Genomic DNA, 20,376 nt, shown 5'->3' on the forward strand with positions numbered 1-20,376 from the left:
GCGCTCGCGAGGCGCGCGCCTCTTCCTTTTCGAAGGCGTTCTGGAGGCGACGGTTGGGCTTTAGTTGGGAGAAGAGGAAGGGTGGGCCTGGGCCTGGGCCTAGGCGAGGGTGGGGAAAGGGAAGAGAAATACAGGGGGTGGTTCTTTTCCCGTGCAGGGCTAGTAGTTGTTTCTCCTGAGTACGCGCCTGTAACCAGCGAGCGTGCTTTTCGCAGGAGAAGCGTCCCTTCGTCTCGGAGCGTAAGATGCTTCAGGAGAGCGAAGGGCATCTAGCGCGCATGCGCCGCAACGGTCGCAATGCTTAAAAGGAGGCTGTTGTTTCGGGGGGGGGGAGTCCTAGCGACGCCGAACAGGAAGAGCCAAGCGCGCCTACAGGTAGGACAACTTACTTTACTTCGGAAGGGTATCCTGAGGCGCTGAGGGCCTCCTTCTTGCGCTCCGGCGTCATTTTCAAACGCCAAGTAACGCGCGCCTCGTGCGCTCGCTGGGGCTGCCGGGTAAAGAGTGGGGGCGGGGACCAACTCCATGCTTCCATGGGACCTGCCAGCGTGGCAGCCTCCCTTCCTATTCATGGTAGAGCAAACGGTCACCTTGCCCCTTGGCATAGCTCGCACCATTTAATTGGGGCGAGACTCTGACTAGGGCAAGTAACAGCGTTCCTTCGGTAGAGGCGCCGCGCTGAGGGATCGTCGCCTGGAATGGGGAGGGAGGGGAGGTCGCCTTCATAAAACGAGTTGCCCCATCAGCCCCTTGTCGATGTACAAATGTGGCTTGCTTTGAAGCTACCCACAGTTGTGAGATTAAGGTTTTTTTGGTAATTATTGCAAAGTGTTGAAAGTTTCAGTGATAATATTGGGTAAGAGTCAGCTGCGCACTCCTTACTAAAGGGCCTTGCTTGGGGGTGACCTTGTGGCCTAAAAAGCGGTCGTGTTGAGCCTCCTTGAACTTGCCGTTTTCGGCAGTTAAGCTTCTTTTGGGGAGCCTCCTTCCTCTTCTAACTGCACTGGCTTTGGGTTTTAAATTGGAATTCTCTTACAAGCGAGTCTCAAGGTCATCTTCCAATGTTACTCCAAAAGCCCTCTTCAAAACTAGCACATTCTGTGAAAGTGCTTTTGAAATTAGAGCTGATAACTAAGAAGGCATGCATGACATCTTTAATTAGTATCCTTGGGAGTGTGGCATTTGACCAGCTGCTTAGTCTTTCGCAGTGCTATTTGCGGAAAAATATTTAAATGCAACTTGATTGCACTAAATTACTTCTATACATAAACAATCTAACTTAATAATTTCCTTCATCTTTAAAAATGAGTTGCGATAAAATCTTGATGGGCTGTAAAACTTAGCATCCTTTTTTTCTTTTTGCAGGATATATGTGCTTGCTACTCTTGAGTTTGAAGATGGGCAGTGGAAGTGGCACATGCTTCTGCTAAAAGTGTGTGTTAACAGGGTAGTCATGAAATTTTTGTTCTCAACAGTGTTACAGCAATGAAAACATAAATAACTTTAGTGCCTGAAACAAAGCTACTATAAGCTGTAAATATTACAAGTGAATACAGTTTAAATAATTGAAATTAATGTATAAGATTTGTTTGCTTTGTAAAGGCACTTTAACTGCTGTGGAGTAAATTGAGGAAAGTGCCTCCTCAGTTTGTATTTTTATGTGTATATATTGCCTTATGTTGTGGTTTTGATACAATAAAATTAAAATGGTTTGCAATTATTTACTGTTTTCCCAATTTAGTTGCTTGGTTTTAACCTGGCTGATCACAGCAGTAGGTGTTGCAAATGCATCAGTGTGTGTTGGTGCTTTACAAAATAGGAATCTCAAAGGCACTTTTCATTGAAGTCATTTGAAAAAAAACATTCCTGTGCAATAATGTAACAGAGCCTACAAACAGTTGAATGTTTTCTCCTTTTATCTGTCTGCTTCCTTGGGACAGGGGCCTCACCTCATGTACTTTATAATTGCCATGCAGAATTTGTCATTTGACCTTTCCCCCCAAATAATTTCACCATTTAAAATTTAACAGATGAAAAAAGAAGGGGGAGTGGATCTTCCCTCTGCCTTAGCCAGCATGGACAGGGGTGAATGTTGGAGTAATATTTGGAGGGCACCATGTTGGCTGCCCTGTAGAAACAGAGTTTGGAGTGTTAATTTGAATGAAAGGAGAGATAACATAACACTAGTGTTTTGAAAGAGTTCTAGGCATAACATCAAGTAAGGATGGAGTATTTTTGATGGAGCAGGTGACCTCCAGGCAACTAAAAGTGAAAGACAAATCTGGCTTGTGAGCTGAAATGGATTGCCCGTAATTTACATACAGGTTAGATACATTTCAGTTTGTCCACAAGGGGGTGGTGGTGGTGTTGAAATGGGGAAATGTTGGCACGAGATACAGTGGTACCTCGGGTTACATATGCTTCCGGTTACAGACTCCACTAACCCAGGAATATTACCTTGGGTTAAGAACTTTGCTTACAGAAATCGTGTAGCAGGAGGCCCCATTAGCTAAAGTGGTGCTTCAGGTTAAGAACAGAACTCCAGAACGAATTAAGTTCTTAACCCGAGGAACCACTGTACTATGGGCTACATAAATTAAAAGTGGGCTTTGATATCTGTGATTTGCCCTGATAGCAGCTCTTGCATTTCCTTAAGTTAATTGCAACCTTGTACATACTTGGGTCCCTTTAAAGGGATAGAATCACAGTACACATACCTTGTGTTTTAATTAAAATTACTTTGAAAGCTTCAGTCTTCTACAAATACTGTTGTGACTTGGAAAAGCACTAAAAGATGAAGCAAGCATGTGCATCTTTGCATGTGTCCAAGTGAAAACCTTAGAAATTACAGAATAGCCTATGAAAAGTTTAGTTTTTTGTTTGATAGGTGACTTCCCTTATTTGGGTGGGGAAGATTGAAAGAGCTGTATCAAAAGCATTAAACGAAAGGACAAAAGGTTAATGAGATTTCAAATGGACATACAGAAAAATGATGGCCACAGTTAGCTACTTGTTCCTGGGACAAACACAACAGACATGTTTGAGATTTTTGCCTACTTGACACTTAAAACAAATGTAGGTACACGTTGAGATATATATCTTAAAAGTGAAATCTTCACTTTAAGCTTATAACAAAGACTTCAATAAATGGCAGGTTTTATTGTGCAAGTTATGTTTTATGGCTTTGATCAAAATATAAAATTGTGACAAAGACTTCAATAAGATTGAAAACCATGCTTTCTAGATAACTTTTTGAGTGTACTGTACTGCTAAATGCTTAGACATACTGAAATTGCTTGATAAGGTCAGCCGAGTTTAAAACAAAATGTTGAACTCAGGAAGTTTTCAAGTCACATTTCTAGTAAAAATGATTTAACTAATGCAACATAGTTTCGAAAAGGGAAAAATAGCCTAGCACCTTGAATGTCCAACATACTTTTAGAAGACCTATCCCAGCCCCTGTACTTAGGTGGCTATTGTTTATTAAAAACAATCAATTTAGCAGTTTACATTTCATTAAAGAACTGCTTTGTTTCATAAGGGTGAAGGCTGCCTAACATAAAATCAAGTACCAAGTGGAAAGTTACAGAAAGCTATATAAATGGAGAAGTATCCATATAGAGCACAACATTTATGTTTAAGTTAGGCATAGCTCTTTGCCACATTTGTATACTTTGCCATATGGGGCCAAATGTTTTTCTTGGGGATTTTTATATTTATTGCATTGACATTATTTCCATATAAACCAGTCATCTGGGTTCTTTTCAAACCCATGTGCTTTTCAAACGATGCTGAGGTATTAGGTAAAAAATGCAACAAAACATACCCATACATGTAGAAACATCACTGAGTACATAAATGCACACCTATCATAACTAGGAAGCACCCAAAGGCCGACACATTGCAATTAGGAATTTTGTGAAGGAAAGACACCAATCTCACAGGTACGGTATATAACCAGTTGATTGGGAACTACCAATCACCCTCTTGACACAGTTATTGCTATATCTTTAAAAACATTTTTAAAAATTCAATTGGAACAAACAAATGGCTATAGAGTCTTACAGTTGATAAATAATGCAGTTTCCTATTTTATAATTAAACTTGAAACTCGGGTTGAAGTAAAATGGATTCCTTGTATTTTTAAAGTCCATTCTGGGTGCTACATAATGGTTTGAGTCATGAAATCTTTTCTATAGCCTCATGCAAAGGGATCATGGAAGGATTTGTTGTCTGAAAAGAAAGCCTTAGTTCTAGGTCATGTAAATCTAATGGAAAGCTAGCAGTAAGCACAATCTAGTGTGTCTGAAGCCTTGCAGAAAGGCAAAAAGAAAAGCTCTTATAAATGAGTACAAAAAGTTGGGCCTGTCTGCTATATATATTACAAGCCAGTGTGATGAGTGTAAATTAGTGAAGCTTTATTTTACTCTGTCTAAAGAGTGTATTCTCTCAAAATCTTGTATATGGATATTGTGCATTGATCTTTTACCACTACACACATTTAAATAGGACAGGTCATGTTCATATGTATATTGAGAACTATTTGTGCAATTATTTAAATGTGCTATTCGTTGGGGATTTCATGGATGAGGCGGACACAATAAGTATTACTTCCCCCCCGTGTTTCAATGTAAGTCAACATTACTTTAAGATGAACTACCATATTATCCAACAAAATAAGCATACACAGAAAAATGTGTACAGCTTTGTACTGACTGTGCTGTTAGTGGTCAGTGACGCGAGCATGGTCATAGTTTGGTCACACTTCTTATCCAAGGTACAAAGGAGGAAACTTTGGTATAGACACCTGGAGAGTCTTTGACTCCACAGCCATAACCCCAGGAGGTCACCCCATATACAACCCAACTTTCTCCAGGGCGTTCACACATGAGCGGCCCACCACTGTCTCCCTGGCAGCTGTCCACACGCTTCTGCTCTTGGAGACTACCAGCACAGAGCATCCTTCCCGTGAACCTTGTCCGATAGCGTTCTTCACAGATTCTTTTAGGAAGCAGAGGGATGGCAGCTTGTTGCAATGTTCTTGAGTAAGCTCTTCCTGTGGTAGAAAAATACAGGCTTTGACATACTGAATGTGAAATGTGTGTTAGAATTATTGCAGTCTTCTGCATTCCCTCCAGACATGTTATTTCTACACCAGTCAATTGCCATGTAGCATTGTTTTCACAGTAAGGTCTTTGTAATTGACAATGGTTTTTTTTGTTGGTTTTTTTGGAGGGAGATACCACAAAACTACGGTATATATTAGGTTATTTCCGGCCATCTTTCTATAGGAAAATATGGACAAAAACTATAATAAAAAAGTATGTGGATGCAATGGAACCCATACCTTTCATTTATCTCTCCCAAGCCACCTCACTAGCAATAGAAGGCAACTTTTTGCAGTATTTTAAAATTCTGTGCAGGAATACTTGACTCTGAGACTTGTGCAAACAATTCCCTTAAACCAGAAGTTGCCAAGGTGGGGTAGGTAAAGGGGCCCCTGACCATTAGGTCCAGTCGTGACCGACTCTGGGGTTGCGGCGCTCATCTCACTTTATTGGCTGAGGCAGCCAGTGTAAGCCACCATGTGGCCACCATGACTAAGCCTATTCTGGAGAACCAGAGCAGTGCACGGAAACGCCGTTTATCTTCCCGCAGGAGCGGTACCTGTTTATCTACTTGCACTTTGACGTGCTTTCGAACTGCTAGGTTGGCAGGAGCAGAGACCGAGCAACGGGAGCTCACCCCGTCGCTGGGATTCGAACAGCCAACCTTCTGATCGGCAAGTCCTAGGCTCTGTGGTTTAACCCACAGCGCAATCCGCATCCCCCAAGGTGGGATACAGCATAACAATTTTAGACAACCCACTGCAACACATTGAGCACCATTAGAATAGAAAAATTAGCACCTGCCATATCTAAGCAACAACAAAAGTTGAGTATTACAAGCAAAAATCCAGGCAGACCTGTCTGAAAAGCTTTTACTAGCTGGGTCATTCCATATCAAGTGATCCAACTTTTTTTACCTCGTGTCATCCAGTTTTCTTCATTTTTTGTACACTTGTTGAATGATCAAAACTTAAGTTTAAATCTAAAATTGTAATTTTTTTATCTCATCCCGTAGGTGAGTTATGACAAGAAGCCCACTTTACCATAGTAAGGAAAAAATTATTTTGTGCTGTATAAACAATCCTTACCTGTGTCACCCCATCCAGTGATGTAACAATTGGGAGCAGTTTTCTGTGGCCTCTCTCGTCTGAGTGGCAAACAAGCAGGCAAGACATGGGTGCTAAAGCGAGCGCACTGCTCTTCGGGTCCTTGCAGCCTCACCAGCGCAATGTCATAATCACTGCTATCAGGCCTATATTCTTTGTGTTGCACAATCTCTTGTACTCCAATTTCTTCCTCGTACTCCTCGGGCACTAATGTGTGGTAGTCTCCAACACGCACCACATAGCTCCGAGTATTATTGCCATATCTAAGAAGAAGAAAATAAGCTATCACCTTTGGACTGATCTTCTCTGGTAAGACACTGGGAAAGTTTCATTAAAGATTCAAGGTTTTTGTAAAATCCCCGCCCCACCAAAAAGCGCCTCTACAATTTAGTAGTAGTTTCAGCTACTGTAAACACAGAGGCCTGGTCAACTACGGTCAATTTATTTAATCAGTGCAGTCTGTTTTGACAAAAGAAAACCGTTTTACAGGATTAAGAACTCCAATAATAAATACATCATTGTATGTGGTTTAAAGAGTTTGCATGTTTTGGATGACATCTAGCACTGAGGAAAAGAACAACGGGGGCACATGACAGAAAACCCTTTTCCAACACTAATATTTTGTATAGTTCTCTTGCAAATCCCCTGTATTTCCTTTGTCTGGAAATTCAAATGGAAAAATGCAGCTGATGTTAAATAATAAAAAGTGCAATATGGAAAGATTGACCCTTGTTATCATGAACACCCACTCCCCACAAATTGTATTTTAATTATACTATTTTTTAAAAAAACCAAAAACAAAACATGAACATGTTTTTCCCATAGGAAAAATAGTGTCATTTTCCTAACTGGTCAATGAAGATTGTTTTCAGGATTTATCTTCTGAGTTGAAACAAAGGCATGCTTTTTTTAAGAAAAAAGGAGATTCAAAAATTATGTTGACACCTTTAAAAAAAGGTTCATAAATACAGTTTTCTCACAGGATGGTGTGAAGGGCAGCAAGAACTTGTAGAATCATTGATATTTCAGAAAGATAAAAATCCTTCACACAGCATACTCGCATATATCTAAATTGTGGCTATCATTCATGGGAGTCCTTGTGACTTAATCTAAGCAGCTATGCTAAAGGTAAAAATAGCATTGCTGCCCCAATACAATTTATTTTCCAGTTTGAGATTTGTATTCCTGATATATAATATGAAGGGAGGGAAAACACATTTCCTAAGTTCATTTGCAATGAAATTTCTAACTTCTGATACTCTCAGTGTTCTCTCCCACTATTTAGAAAGGTGTTCTAGAATTATTTTTTCACATAAGAACGACAATTTTGAGAATGATAAGCTAAGTATTCATTGGTATACATTTATGAATCTCACCATATCATATATTTCAGGTTTCTGTGCTGGCTGTTACAATTTAAGAAATAATTTCATGCCAATAGTGGTGTGAATAAGCTTCAAATACTATGGAAATGTGTTTTCCAGTGACCTGTCAGCCTAGAATCTTGACATTAATTTACTTGTAGGAACTCTCCCATCTGAATGAGAGAAATCAATAGAATACTTTGACTTAATGTCACAACTCAATCACAAATGATCTGTTCTGACACCCACAGCAAAGAGGTGGCTTGTCTCCCTTCTGGCAATGCTTGTGGCTTTGCTTCAATCTTCTTTGAAGAATGAAGGATAGTTGTTCACAGTAATGAATACAAGAAGAGCTGAATTAAACTTCAGTACTTAATGATGCAGCAAAAAGCTCTCATTGCAATTGCCTATATAAAGGTAAAGGGACCCCTGACCATTAGGTCCAGTTGTGGCCGACTCTGGGGTTGCGGCGCTCATCTCGCTTTATTGGCCGAGGGAGCTGTGTACAGCTTCCAGGTCATGTGGCCAGCATGACTAAGCCGCTTCTGGAGAACCAGAGCAGTGAAGGCAAACACCATTTACCTTCCCGCCGGAGCAGTGCCTATTTATCTACTTGCACTTTGACGTGCTTTCGAACAGCTAGGTTGGCAGGAGCAGGGACCGAGAAACGGGAGCTCACCCCGTCGTGGGGATTCAAACCGCCGACCTGATCGGCAAGTCCTAGGCTCTGTGGTTTAACCTACAGTGCCACCAGCATCCCTCTGAAATTGCCTATATGTGGACAAGTAAACCGATTTTGTTTCCTGCACTAGTCAATAAAAAATTCCCCACTAGGCTATCATTTCCCATAAAGCAAAGGTATATTTACCATTTGCAGTTTGGAAAAATCTGTAAAATAGAGGCAGCCTTTCGGATACAGATATATAGAACCAGAGGCATAGCTGGGGGGAGGGGGCAAGGCACAGTGGGCGCCACACCGTGGGGGGTTGCACTTACCACGGGGCCTGCAGTGTGCCCGAGCCACACGTCGCTGCACTGCCCAAAACAGCTGATGGAGAGGCAGTGGGCAGACTGCATTGCAAGCTCTGCGCTGCCCGAAAAGGCATCGTGCGGCTTACATCTGCCCTAGCAGCTAGCTACACTGCTGTATAGAACAGATTACATTTTGTATAATTTGGCAGATTTTGGGTGACAAATGACTAGGACAGATTAGGAGACATTTGTGTGTATGCTTGTGTGAGAATATGCAAATAATATTGTGTGACCTAAGTGCTGCAGAATTTCAAAACTCCAGAGTATGGGTCCTACATGAGCTCCTCAGTGCTGGAAATCTGTTGTAGTTCTTTTTCAGTATCTGGCCTATCTAAGGTGCTTTCTGTCAGTGCAATGTCCTGAAACGGCACCGCATGTGTAGGCTGGGAAATAAGAGATAGCACAGTTGTTCTTTTGCGGTGAACTCACACTGGTTTAGGAAGAAAGCTGAAAAATAAAGGCTGCAGAGCGTTTTATGTGTACTTGCTCTACCATGCGGCAGATTATTCACAGAGCAGATGTATAAATGGAGTTTAAAAAGCATCCTGATACAGGAAAAGGATTAGGTTCCCTGCCGAATTCCACTCCCCACATCACCTCTTCAGTGGGTGAGATTATATACTAAGAGGATAACAATTTGGCTGAAGTTACCAGTCCCTTAGCCAATTTTTACAGCCCTCTTTAGACTATTATAAACGTAAGCACCACTGTATGCATGCATACAGCCTCCTCTGAGGACTTCTTGTATTAAGTAGTCACTGACAGACTGATAATAACCATCACTGTGAAACACACAATTGCCCTACAGGAAGTTGCAAGAGCTGAGCTATGGAACTCATTGCTACAAATAAAAACGCTGTGGGAAAGAAACTTAACAATTTCCAAAGATGAATTTGATATTGGTAGAAAATTGTGTCAGTGCTTGCTAGCTGATTATGCCAAGCTTTGCCTGCATCTGCCAACATTTTGCGACTGGCTCAGCCCTTGCACCTGGCTCAGCCCTTGCACCACAGTCTCAGCTTTCTCAAGTGGGTCCCAAAGGCAGAAACGCAATGCAGCTAGAGAAACTTGCTGTTAAATTTGTCTCTCTTTACTCTGCATATTTAGTAACTTTTCATCATTTTAAGAGGAAGTTCTATTCATCTCAGTCAAGTTTGAATGATGCTGTACTATAACGAAGCTTTTAAGATATCTAGACTACATATCATGCTTGTACAGTAGATCCACTTCACACATATTCTATGATCTATGCTTAAGTTATTTTAAACTACTACATCAACTTCCACTTTATTTCTGATCCTCTGAATTTGGACAGGGAGTGGGTGCGGACGGGAGGCTATGTTAAAATACATTTTAGATATTCCTACTGGCCAATGTAGCCAGTAGCCAACGTTTGTTACCTACAAGGTAGCTTTATATGCACTAGAAGCAAGAAAACAATTACTCTTTTTTTAACCCCAATGTTGTTGACTGTTAAGGGAATTTCGAAATCTAAATCAGATTGAGAACAGGATCTGTTTAGAAGGCAGGATGCTGAGCTCCGCCATCCTCCACAGGGCTGCCCACTCATCAGTTGCTTGAACTTACCATGGACTTTGTAACTGAGTCAGCCAGTCACAAGCTTTTGCCCAGTTGAAAGGCACAATATATAAACTTACTGTCCTGGACTGGCAATGATCAACTTTATTTAAAAATGCTTAGTACCTTGAGAACCTGGCGGTTCTGTTGCGCTATGTAACTGGTTGCTTGATTTGTAAATACAACTGTTAGTTTATGAACTAATTAAATTATGATGAATTGTGTCATTATTATGGATTATTTCCTACTGTATTTCACTGCTGATAGTTAATTTTCTGCAATTTTCAAAATGACATTTTCTATATGCCTTAAGTGAAGCATTGTAACACTAATAAAATTATTTATTCATTTACTATTGATTCGTTTAAGCTACAATACTGAGCCTGGTTTTGATCACTGGTCATGCTTTACTCTGTCTCACTGGGTTGCTGCTGAGCAAATTCAAATCCTGACTGAAGGACCCAATTAATGCTTCTGCACTGGCCTGGAATGGCTGGACATGCAGTGCTCTTGGCTGAATCTCAAAATTAACTGTCAGTAGGGTCTTCCTTGCACTGGTCTCCTTCCTATACTAATGACCAATACATAGCCACCTGCAAATCATGCAATGGTACCTCTTAAAACAGTGTGCTGCCGTAAGCACCCAGCAGCTGCTGATGAGAGTGGCACCACACAGCAATCTTCCATCACCATGGGATGATTTCAAGCGCAGAGCAACTTGCCAGGGCCATCCACCTCTAGAAAGAGAACAAAAATAATTCAACTTAATATTCCATGCAATATAAGGGTCTATGTGGAGTAGCAACTGGCGCCTTCTCTTTGATACAGCACCTTCTCTTGTGCTTTGTTTTCAGTAGTTCTGCAGCTTACCTCTCTCCCCCGCAGGAGCTGCAAAATCTGTTCAGCGACATGAACTGATGAGACTTGTTAAGTGATATTCTGAATTAAGATTACATTTATAAATTATTCGGCAAGTGGCAGTCTTTTCTCCTATTGTAAACCAATAAAACTAGCTCTTCTTGAGTTACATGTTTTGTTGCAAACAAGATTGTCCCTGCATCTCACCTGGAAATGACAAGAAATGAGCCTGGGACCACCTGCAAGCAAGGTGTGTGCCCTATGACTGAGCTAAGGCCCTCGCCTTTTCACACTCTGGTTCTTTGAATCCAAGCTAATAGCTTTTTGCCCAAGTATCATTTTTTAAAAATTGCTCCATTTACCTTAAAGAATTTTTCCCTCCAATGATCCGCTTCTGCCGACGATGCAGTAACCTCAAACCACACACAGAAGAGAGAGAATCTACGCAGGAATGAAATCATAGACATTAGAGTCTCCCATCAGGAAACAGCAGAGCACTATTTCAAGTGTTGGCTTGTTTTCTGTATGCCATTACTAGGGCTGACCCACTACTTCTGTATCTTTTTTATTAAAAAGAAACACACAATCCACATCAATATATTTTTTCCTCCTTCCAGCAAGCACTGAAGAAATCAATATAATACCCACTTCACCTTTATTGCTGTTTGCAGGTGCCTTCTTGCTAAGGTAGTCGCAGATCACCCCCGCATCTTCACTATGACGACAATTGTGTCTGCCAATATCCTGCTTAATGCAGTCAGCAAGAGATCTTTCATTTCCTGTACATTTCACATTGTCCACATGGATGGGGCCCTTTCCTTCTCCAAAATATGCCATGGTCCTTGCTCGTGCAGAACCTCTAGAAACAGGAAAATTTTAAAGGTGACTTTTTAATTAAGATACTACAGGAACAATAGAATTGAGGTTCAATAGAAATTATCTTCCATCTTTAATATTGCCTGCTATAGGAAAATATAAACATCTGTAATTAGTAGGCATATCAATGGTTTTGAAAATTAATAGCAACAGTTCAGTTCAGATCAAACCACACCACAACAGGATGCCCAGTACAACTACTCCTTGAAATCCATCTACACTGAGAAAAACAGCAGCTATGGTCATGACACTAGCAGTAATGGTAAATCATAGTTGCCGTATTGGCCTGAATATAAGCCACTCGCTTAAAATTCTGCAGGCACTCACACCCATTCCATTCTACCATATGTCTGTTTCAGCAGCGATATCATAAAAGTCACTTTTCATGGTCAGAATTTGGGGGAAAGGTGAGGGTTATATTCAGGCCAATACAGTAATAAAGGTAAAGGTACCCCTGCCCGTACGGGCCAGTCTTGACAGACTCTAGGGTTGTGCGCCCATCTCACTCAAGAGGCCGGGGGCCAACGCTGTCCGAAGACACTTCCGGGTCACGTGGCCAGCGTGACATCGCTGCTCTGGCAAGCCAGAGCCGCACACGGAAACGCCATTTACCTTCCCACTAGTAAGCGGTCCCTATTTATCTACTTGTACCCAGGGGTGCTTTCGAACTGCTAGGTTGGCAGGCGCTGGGACCGAACAGCGGGAGCGCACCCCGCCGCGGGGATTCGAACTGCCGACCTTTCGATCGGCAAGCCCTAGGCACTGAGGCTTTAACCCACAGCGCCACCCACGTCCCTTTACAGGGACAGTAATAGTTTACCATAAATACAGTAATAGTTTACCATAAATGCACAAGAGGCCCCCACTTTGCACCTCTCCTCTTATCCAGCAGGTCCAACAAACCACAATTCCTCACTTAGCATTACATCCAAACCAGAGATCATATTTTGTTACACCAAGGTTTGTTCTTTGCTTATTAATTGTTTGAACACAACAAACCATGATCCCTAGTTTGGCCATAACACTTAAGTCAGGAATCATGCTATGTTGCTCTTACTGGCTAGAGAAGTGTTGTGAAGAGAGCCTCTTGGGCATTTACACTAAGCATTAACTACAGTTTATCATGATGTGTGAAATGGGTCAACATATCCACCTGCATTAACAGCTCATTGTCAATACAATATTGCAGTTGGTGATCTTGCACTTTTCTTCTTTTTTGTTAGCCCACCCAACAGATCTTAGGGCTGTTTCATAAAGCATCGCATATCCTTGCACAGTACTATGCAGTATTCATACATCATAATGTTATCCAACATAAACTGGTTCAACTGCAACATATTGGGTTCTACAAGCTACATATTTTCCTTAATCCATTTAATCTTTGCATAAAATCAGCAGCTGTGTGAGTTAAAAATAATGTATTTTATAGTGTGATTCTTCTAGGAAGCTAAACTAGTTCAGACAGGGAAGAATCCTTATGCTACATTTTGCTGCAAACCTTGACTACAAATAAGGCACTCTGAAATAAATCATTAATATTGCACATCAAATAATTAATAAGCAGTATACAGGGCCCCATTTAATTTTGTACTGACACAAGCAACACCTGTCGCCACAAGCAGCCGATTAGATGATAAACTTATGTTTGAGGCATACTACTTCAGCTTGCAAGAGGTTTAAATGCTCCTCCAAACGAAACATCCCCTGTGTGTAGAAATTTAATATGCCAGGAAGAAAGTTGGTTGAGAACCCTTCTTTCTGACATACCAGTTTTCTATATGCGGGGCCTTTTTTTTCTTTTCAGACATGCCAATCCCTATCTGCAGTTTGTAACGTTACAGTTGAAAAACAGATTTCCCATTTCATCTGTTGCTTGTAGGAGCTAGGTCACAGGTATCTGACAAGAAGACATATTTTATCATCCGAGTAGCTATACTTCAGCTTCTGCAAACTGAACAGCTCCTTCTGTCCATGGATCCAGTGGCAAAGTGTGAGATGTCAACTTTTGCACCATTCCCACACTAGTCTAAAATCAACAAAAGTTACCTCCCCACTTCTGATGGGAGTCATGTCTGGATCCAGCCCATTATGCTGTTCCTTTGGTCAACATCTAACATTTTCATGTTCAACTGCTTCTTAAACCATGGTTGGGTATCATATACTGTAATATCAATTCTACATTTATCAGTTTGTAAGGGAAGAATGTGATATAATGTGAGACGCTGCTTTCCCAGAGAGCAATTATAAATCAAATTTATTGTGTACTCATCGGTCACTGCAAGCTTCATCATGTGTCTTTTACAAAGACTTGTGTCATCTGCCAACATTATTAAACCCACTTCCAACCAACTTGTATAAACAGAAAGAAATGAATACTCCAGGATTAAAATTATTTCATTCTTACAGTTTCACTGTTTCTCAACCAGGAATAACGCAGCATAATTTGAAGTTGGGGAAATATACTATAAAATGTTTTTGCTGTCCCTGCTAATCCTAGACTGGCTATAAACCTTAGTATAAGGCACTTACTATACAGGAAACCAGGCTGCAATCATAGTGTTCTCTTAGGATGTCCACATTATCTAAGTGAATAAAACACACAGTTCTATGGAGAGTTCTCAATCTCAGCATCTAAATGTGCATTGCAGATGTCCTTTTTTAGTGTTCAAGAGGCTGATAAATTCAACCCTACTGTAGGTAAGGGAGACATCCGTTCTGACTTGCTGACTTTTGCAAATTATTAGGCAAATCATGCAAGCAGTTTTTATGGGTGAAAGCTACCTCCCATCCCCCAAAAACATACAATCGCAGACAGCACTGCTTATAAAAAAAAAGTTCCTTTCAAGGGCAGATGCCATTTTGCTTAGTCCTTATGAAGTTAATATAAGCCAAAGTATTACTTCAGTCATAATTAATACATTGGCTTATATCAACTCTTAAAATTATGAACTGTATGACCTACAGAGTAAAAATCATTCCCTCTGCACCTGCATAAGTTGGAATCAATTACACACCTGCTCTTTTTTGGGGGGAAGGGAGTGCTCCCCTCTCCAGAGCAAGTAGCTTGCCTGCTGCCCAGAGCCACCAATCTGCAGTGTCTCCTTGTCAGGATTCATATTAAGTTTTCTGACCTTCATCCAGCCTATTACTGATTCCACGTATCAGTCCAACACCTTAAACAAACAGCCTCTCCTGATTCTGCTGGAATGGCAAGAGGGAGCTGGGTTGGTCAACATACTTTATCCCCAAAACTCTGGATGACAGCTTCTGGCAGTTTCGTAAAAAGGTTAAATAGGATTGTGCCACAGTATATGCCTTGATGGTTTGAAGCATGCTTAAAATACCCTCTATGAAAACAAAAATCCAGTGCACTCCATTAAAAAGTTTTATAAGATGAAATTTTCACCAGTTCCTGGGACATGAGGATATTGGTTGTATCCAACTAAGTTTTGCTAAGAGTAGGCCCAATGAAATTAATAGACCTAAGTTAGTCGTGTTCTCCAAAAATTTAAATGGGTATATTCTAGTACAACTAACATTAGAGGCAACTCTTTTATACAGTTTAATCAATTGCAGAGACACCAAGATGCCCCCAATATTGACAGGGCCCGAACGTGCATTGCGAATGTGTGAGGTCATGTCATGTCATCGCAATGTCTGGAGGAGACTGAGCCCTAAGGGGGAGCCAATCACTGAAGGTGTGCTGCACTTGGCTCCACGCTCAACCTCGTCTGCCCCCTCAACATTGAGGGGACCAGCCCCCTTCCAACAAATATTGAGGGGGGCGAAGATACCTCATCCCCCTAGAGTTAGCACACCTGGTCAATTGGATCAGTTCAACACTAAAACCAACAATACAGATAAAAATACTACTAAGCTGAGGCCTTTGGAGAGGCTTGGGTAGCAAAGGAGAATGGTGTTTTTTCAGTAGTCCCTGCTCGTAGGACACTTTCCCCAAAGACGCTCACCTAGCATCAACATTGTTGTCTTTTTGGCTCCGGGGAAAACATTTTTATTATCCCAGGCATTTGGCCAACAATACTGTTGCAATTTCGGGGGCTAGTTTAGCAGTCCCTCCTTTTTTGGGATGGGTCAAGATATACAATTGACTATTGTGGATGAACCCTTTTAGTTAGATGTACTGTATTAATTGATAAGTTTGCTATGTATTACATTTCTGAATGTTACTTTTGTTGCAAGTCACTTTAAAACTTATTTGTGAAAAGGGACAAATAGATAATCAAAAGTCCAATAAAACAAATGCAAAACCCCAATGGTCCATAACAAAGAATGAAAGAGCCTAGAAATTTGAATTTGTATGAGTTGCATGTGTATAGCAAGGAAACCCAAAGAACAATGACCTTAAGCAGCGCTATCCGTTCATCTTCACAAAATGGACCTAAGATTATTTGTTTAACTCGTTAGCCACACACTACATGCCTCTTCTTGTTCCAAGTTCTCTCTAACCCCCCTTCACACATGAACAATTATATAGATTGCAGATATTGCAAGGAATGTTCAACTCCCTGACAGCTGTTTTTCCCCATATATGAGCTAAGTCTGCCAGACAGTGACAAAGTGCAGGAGACCTTTTTAAAGTTACATCTACTGCTGGAATCCAAAGTTAAGCACTTCTTTTCAAGATCCATCCAAGGATATTTAACAACTCAATTTCCTTGGGTACCATAAGGAAATTAGTTCATATTGCTTAATCTATCCTTAAATACAACTTATTATTGCATATATATCATAAACCAAAGCGACTCAGAGTCCTTCCATATTTATTTTTCATGCTAATGACCATCATATATGGCCGTTGAGTAAATCCAGATAACTACAAATTGCTTAATACGGCATCCTGTGGAGCATCTCCAGAAACACAGCAATGTTCAACAACATTGGCTCTTGCTTAATAAAGAAAAGTGATTTCTTTTACTCTGAAAACCTGGGGGCATTTCATGCTAGAACAAGAGGCCTTGTTATTAGAGCTTCCTGTGCAATGTTATCTTAAGATAGACTCCTACGTAACATGGATTTCTTCATAAGCCCCAGCTGTATTTGCTGGGCTACCATAAAAGGCATCTCAAAGCAAACCATGGACAGACATGTTTGAGCTGAACAACTCCTATTCATGCTTTTATGACTTCAGTGAGACATAGTACCAAGTAAATATATACAGGATTGCAGGCTTCACTCTGATTTTAATCTAGATAGAGGCTCCTCTCTGTTAGATACTGTTTGGTGGCTAAAGTATAACATGATGCAGATTGCAATAGTTTTAGAGAGCAACACTACATTCAAAATAAAGAGTTCTCAATGGACATATAAAGAACATTTGGTATTAGAATAAATTTCCACTACATGCCCAAATTATACACAGGTATTCCCCCATCACATATAAGAGGGCGATGTAATTTAAAGCACCAAAGGAGTGCTTTTTGTGCTATAATGTTTACTTTATAACCTTGTTTATTTAACACATGCATGTTCTTTCCATTGCTGCTATGTCTTGGTCATGTTTTCATTGGCTGACATTTTTATGATTTCAAAAGTACTTACTACATTTTATGCTACATTTTCCCACTATAAATATTAATCTGCGACTACAGCAAGCTCACTAATGTACAGGTGTGAAATATTAACTGAGGTTTAGGAACATAGCCAAATCTATAAGCTTTTTCAGTCTAGTTACTTGGATTTATTTATTATGGAACATCATCATCTTAATATTTAGGAAGTCTACCAAACTTTGGCAATCATGCATGCAACCAATGTTTCTTTTCCATTCCACTGATGCAATCTACAAATTTCAGTATTCTTCCAGAAAAACAATCTAATGCCAAAGAACACAATACAGAGCCACACAGTTAGTTCTATGTGATCAATAGGGATTTGGGCTTGAATAGCAAAGACAAATTATTTATGTGAATGCATGGTGGCCATGCGTCAAGCTCCTCCACATGGTCTAATCACCACTCTCAACCTTTGCATTGTCTAGTAGAACTTATGTGTGTCTTAAGTAAAGGTAAAGGTACCCCTGCCCGTACAGGCCAGTCTTGCCAGACTCTAGGGTTGTGCGCTCATCTCACTCTATAGGCCGGGAGCCAGCGCTGTCCACAGACACTTTTGGGTCACGTGGCCAGCGTGACAAGCTGCATCTGGCGAGCCAGCGCAGCACACGGAACGCCGTTTACCTTCCCGCTGGTAAGCGGTCCCTATTTATCTACTTGCACCCGGGGGTGCTTTCGAACTGCTAGGTTGGCAGGCGCTGGGACCGAACGATGGGAGCGCACACCGCCGCGGGGATTCGAACCGCTGACCATGCGATCGGCAAGTCCTAGGCACTGAGGTTTTACCCTCAGCATGCCTTGGCATTCAGCAATTGCTCATGCCTGCAGCATGTCATTGGCTGCCAACAGCAGAGGTTGGTGGGGACACCGAGTGTCATGACATCTGAACACAAGTAAATTCTATTTGACTAAAATATTTATACCTCAGCTTTCCACCATTTTGATTCTCAAGCCAACTTATGAACAAAAGATACAACAATATAAATACCAACTATAAAACAAATCTAACAACTTGAGAACATATGAAACAGAAAAACCAAACAGCAGGGAAAGAAAAACAAAACATCAGAAAAACATAAAATGTAAAAGACTCACAGCAACGATAAGAAAATCAATATTAAGTGTATCAGTGAGTCAGATGAATAGAACAGGCTTAGCCTTCTGATAATAACGGCAGCAGGCAAATATGCCTAAAAAGGAAGGTACACAGTCTTGGTGCCAGTGCAGAAGAGATTCTGTCCACAGTAGTCATCTGTCTAACTTACGGAGGCATGGATTAGATGCAATAGCCATGGAGGGGAAGGGGGTCAGGAGACACAGGGCTGCTAATTTTCATGGCAGCCATGCATTTCAGAAGGGCTGTAGCTTAGCTGTAGTGCATATTTTGCATGTGAAAGGTCCCAGGTTCCATTTCTGGCTTCTGCAAGTAGGATTGTGTGGTTCATTCGTTAAATGTACTGTAAGTATTTATACATGCTGACAAGTTTTCTGGATTTTTACCAAATAAGTTAATTTCTTCAGTTTAAGTGGCACAAGTGTAAATCAGAGGTATTTAAAGAAACCTCAAGACCCTCTAGGTTTTCCATACATAACTGTGATTTATATCTGAGCCACCATAAGTAAGGTGAGGAATTTGTTTGCTTTAGATTGTTTTTCTTGGGAAATGTTGAAGCTCCTAGACCACATAAGTGATATATAGTGGAATTTAAAAAGAGTATGCATTTATTATATGCACATTTCCTCAAAGCTGGGCAAGCTTTTTTCCATTATTGTATTTAATAAAATGTGGCATGAACAGTAGCATTTTGGACTTTTCAGCATTTCATGGCAATACACAATCTGTCTCTCAACTGAATTTAAGAAAGCCAGTTTTGAAGCTACACCAGTCCTATGTTTGAGTGTTCACATGAAAACAGGATTGTCACCAGATGTTTAGCTTAGGTCCCCGCCAGACTTGCACTCTTTTGTGGGAGGGATTCCATTGCATACTGCAACATTTAAGTTTGCTCAATTAAAGTGGCTTAAAGGACTCTGGCACACATTGGTGCAACAAGCCCACACTTTGTGTTAAGGAAACCAATGGGGAAATACACTAGAAAGTGTAGGATTAACTAGGAAGTCATATAACCTGTCCTATAACCTCCACATAAACCAGTCATGCTTCTCAACTGATTCTCTGGTGGTACTGAATGCTGACCACCAGAGAGATTTGTAGAATAGAACAAATGACACTCTCCAAACTCCTCAGGCACCCTGAATAAAAAGTGAGCAGAATAAAAACCCTGAATCCCACCCATGAGATATAAGCCATGTACAATCCCATGCACAGCATTCCTGGGGGAAACTATATCAGCTTGTATTGAGGCACAAGAATTTCTATCCAGTCTTTTGCTTCTTCTGCAATTCTCTGGCTCTTTGTATTAAAATCTAATATTTGCTACCAACAGTGCAACGCATCTCTGTTGTGGCCCCGCTGCCCAATTTTCCTGAGTATTTAAGCACTCAGTTACTCAAGCTTTCTACCACACTTAAGAAATTCAGCTAACAGCAACTGATTGCATCAAACTTAAACCCTGCCTGTTTTGTTTATCATATGTTGATGATGACTGGAGGCATCTGGCCCAGTTCTTCTGAACTAGAAACAGCTGGAAATAGGGGGTGATCACACTGAACACTAGCTGTGAAAGTAAGGAATATATTTGCTAAGCCGGACATTCAAGAAAAATGTGTGGAAATAGAAGGAAACTCCTCTCTTTTCCCTTGCAAGAAATATTACTTCCCACAGCATAACTTAGCATGTGTAAACAAAGGGAGGAAAAGTCTTCATCATGTATTAAATATGGTCCTATGGGAAAGACAAGATAACACAAGGCAAATTCCTTTC

At 40.8% G+C, this 20,376-nt stretch overlaps 1 protein-coding gene and 2 long non-coding RNA genes across 4 annotated transcripts in view; 1 reads left to right on the forward strand and 2 right to left on the reverse strand.

Annotated features, from left to right (window-relative positions):
* Window positions 1-458, reverse strand: part of LOC310685444 — a 29,016-nt gene extending 28,558 nt beyond the window's left edge. The window contains exon 1 of the long non-coding RNA XR_014515266.1: window positions 390-458. This is a non-coding gene — a long non-coding RNA (uncharacterized lncRNA). The remainder of the gene's footprint in view (window positions 1-389) is intronic.
* Window positions 31-1,720, forward strand: LOC310685401. Its single transcript, XR_014515194.1, has 2 exons — window positions 31-375; window positions 1,366-1,720. It is a non-coding gene; the product is annotated as an uncharacterized lncRNA (long non-coding RNA).
* Window positions 1,721-3,139: 1,419 nt separating this feature from the next.
* Window positions 3,140-20,376, reverse strand: part of PRSS12 (serine protease 12) — a 71,579-nt gene continuing 54,342 nt past the window's right edge. For both annotated transcript variants that reach the window (XM_083457327.1, XM_083457328.1), the window contains exons 8-12: window positions 11,700-11,905; window positions 11,409-11,487; window positions 10,803-10,925; window positions 6,197-6,477; window positions 3,140-5,056 (exon numbers count right to left, since the gene is read on the reverse strand). In XM_083457327.1, the coding sequence (XP_083313453.1) occupies window positions 4,749-5,056; window positions 6,197-6,477; window positions 10,803-10,925; window positions 11,409-11,487; window positions 11,700-11,905 (997 nt within the window). In that variant the 3' untranslated portion in view covers window positions 3,140-4,748. The remainder of the gene's footprint in view (window positions 5,057-6,196; window positions 6,478-10,802; window positions 10,926-11,408; window positions 11,488-11,699; window positions 11,906-20,376) is intronic.

This window comes from Podarcis tiliguerta (assembly GCF_965153285.1).
Source record: "Podarcis tiliguerta genome assembly, chromosome: 9".
Taxonomy (NCBI): Eukaryota; Metazoa; Chordata; class Lepidosauria; order Squamata; family Lacertidae; genus Podarcis; species Podarcis tiliguerta.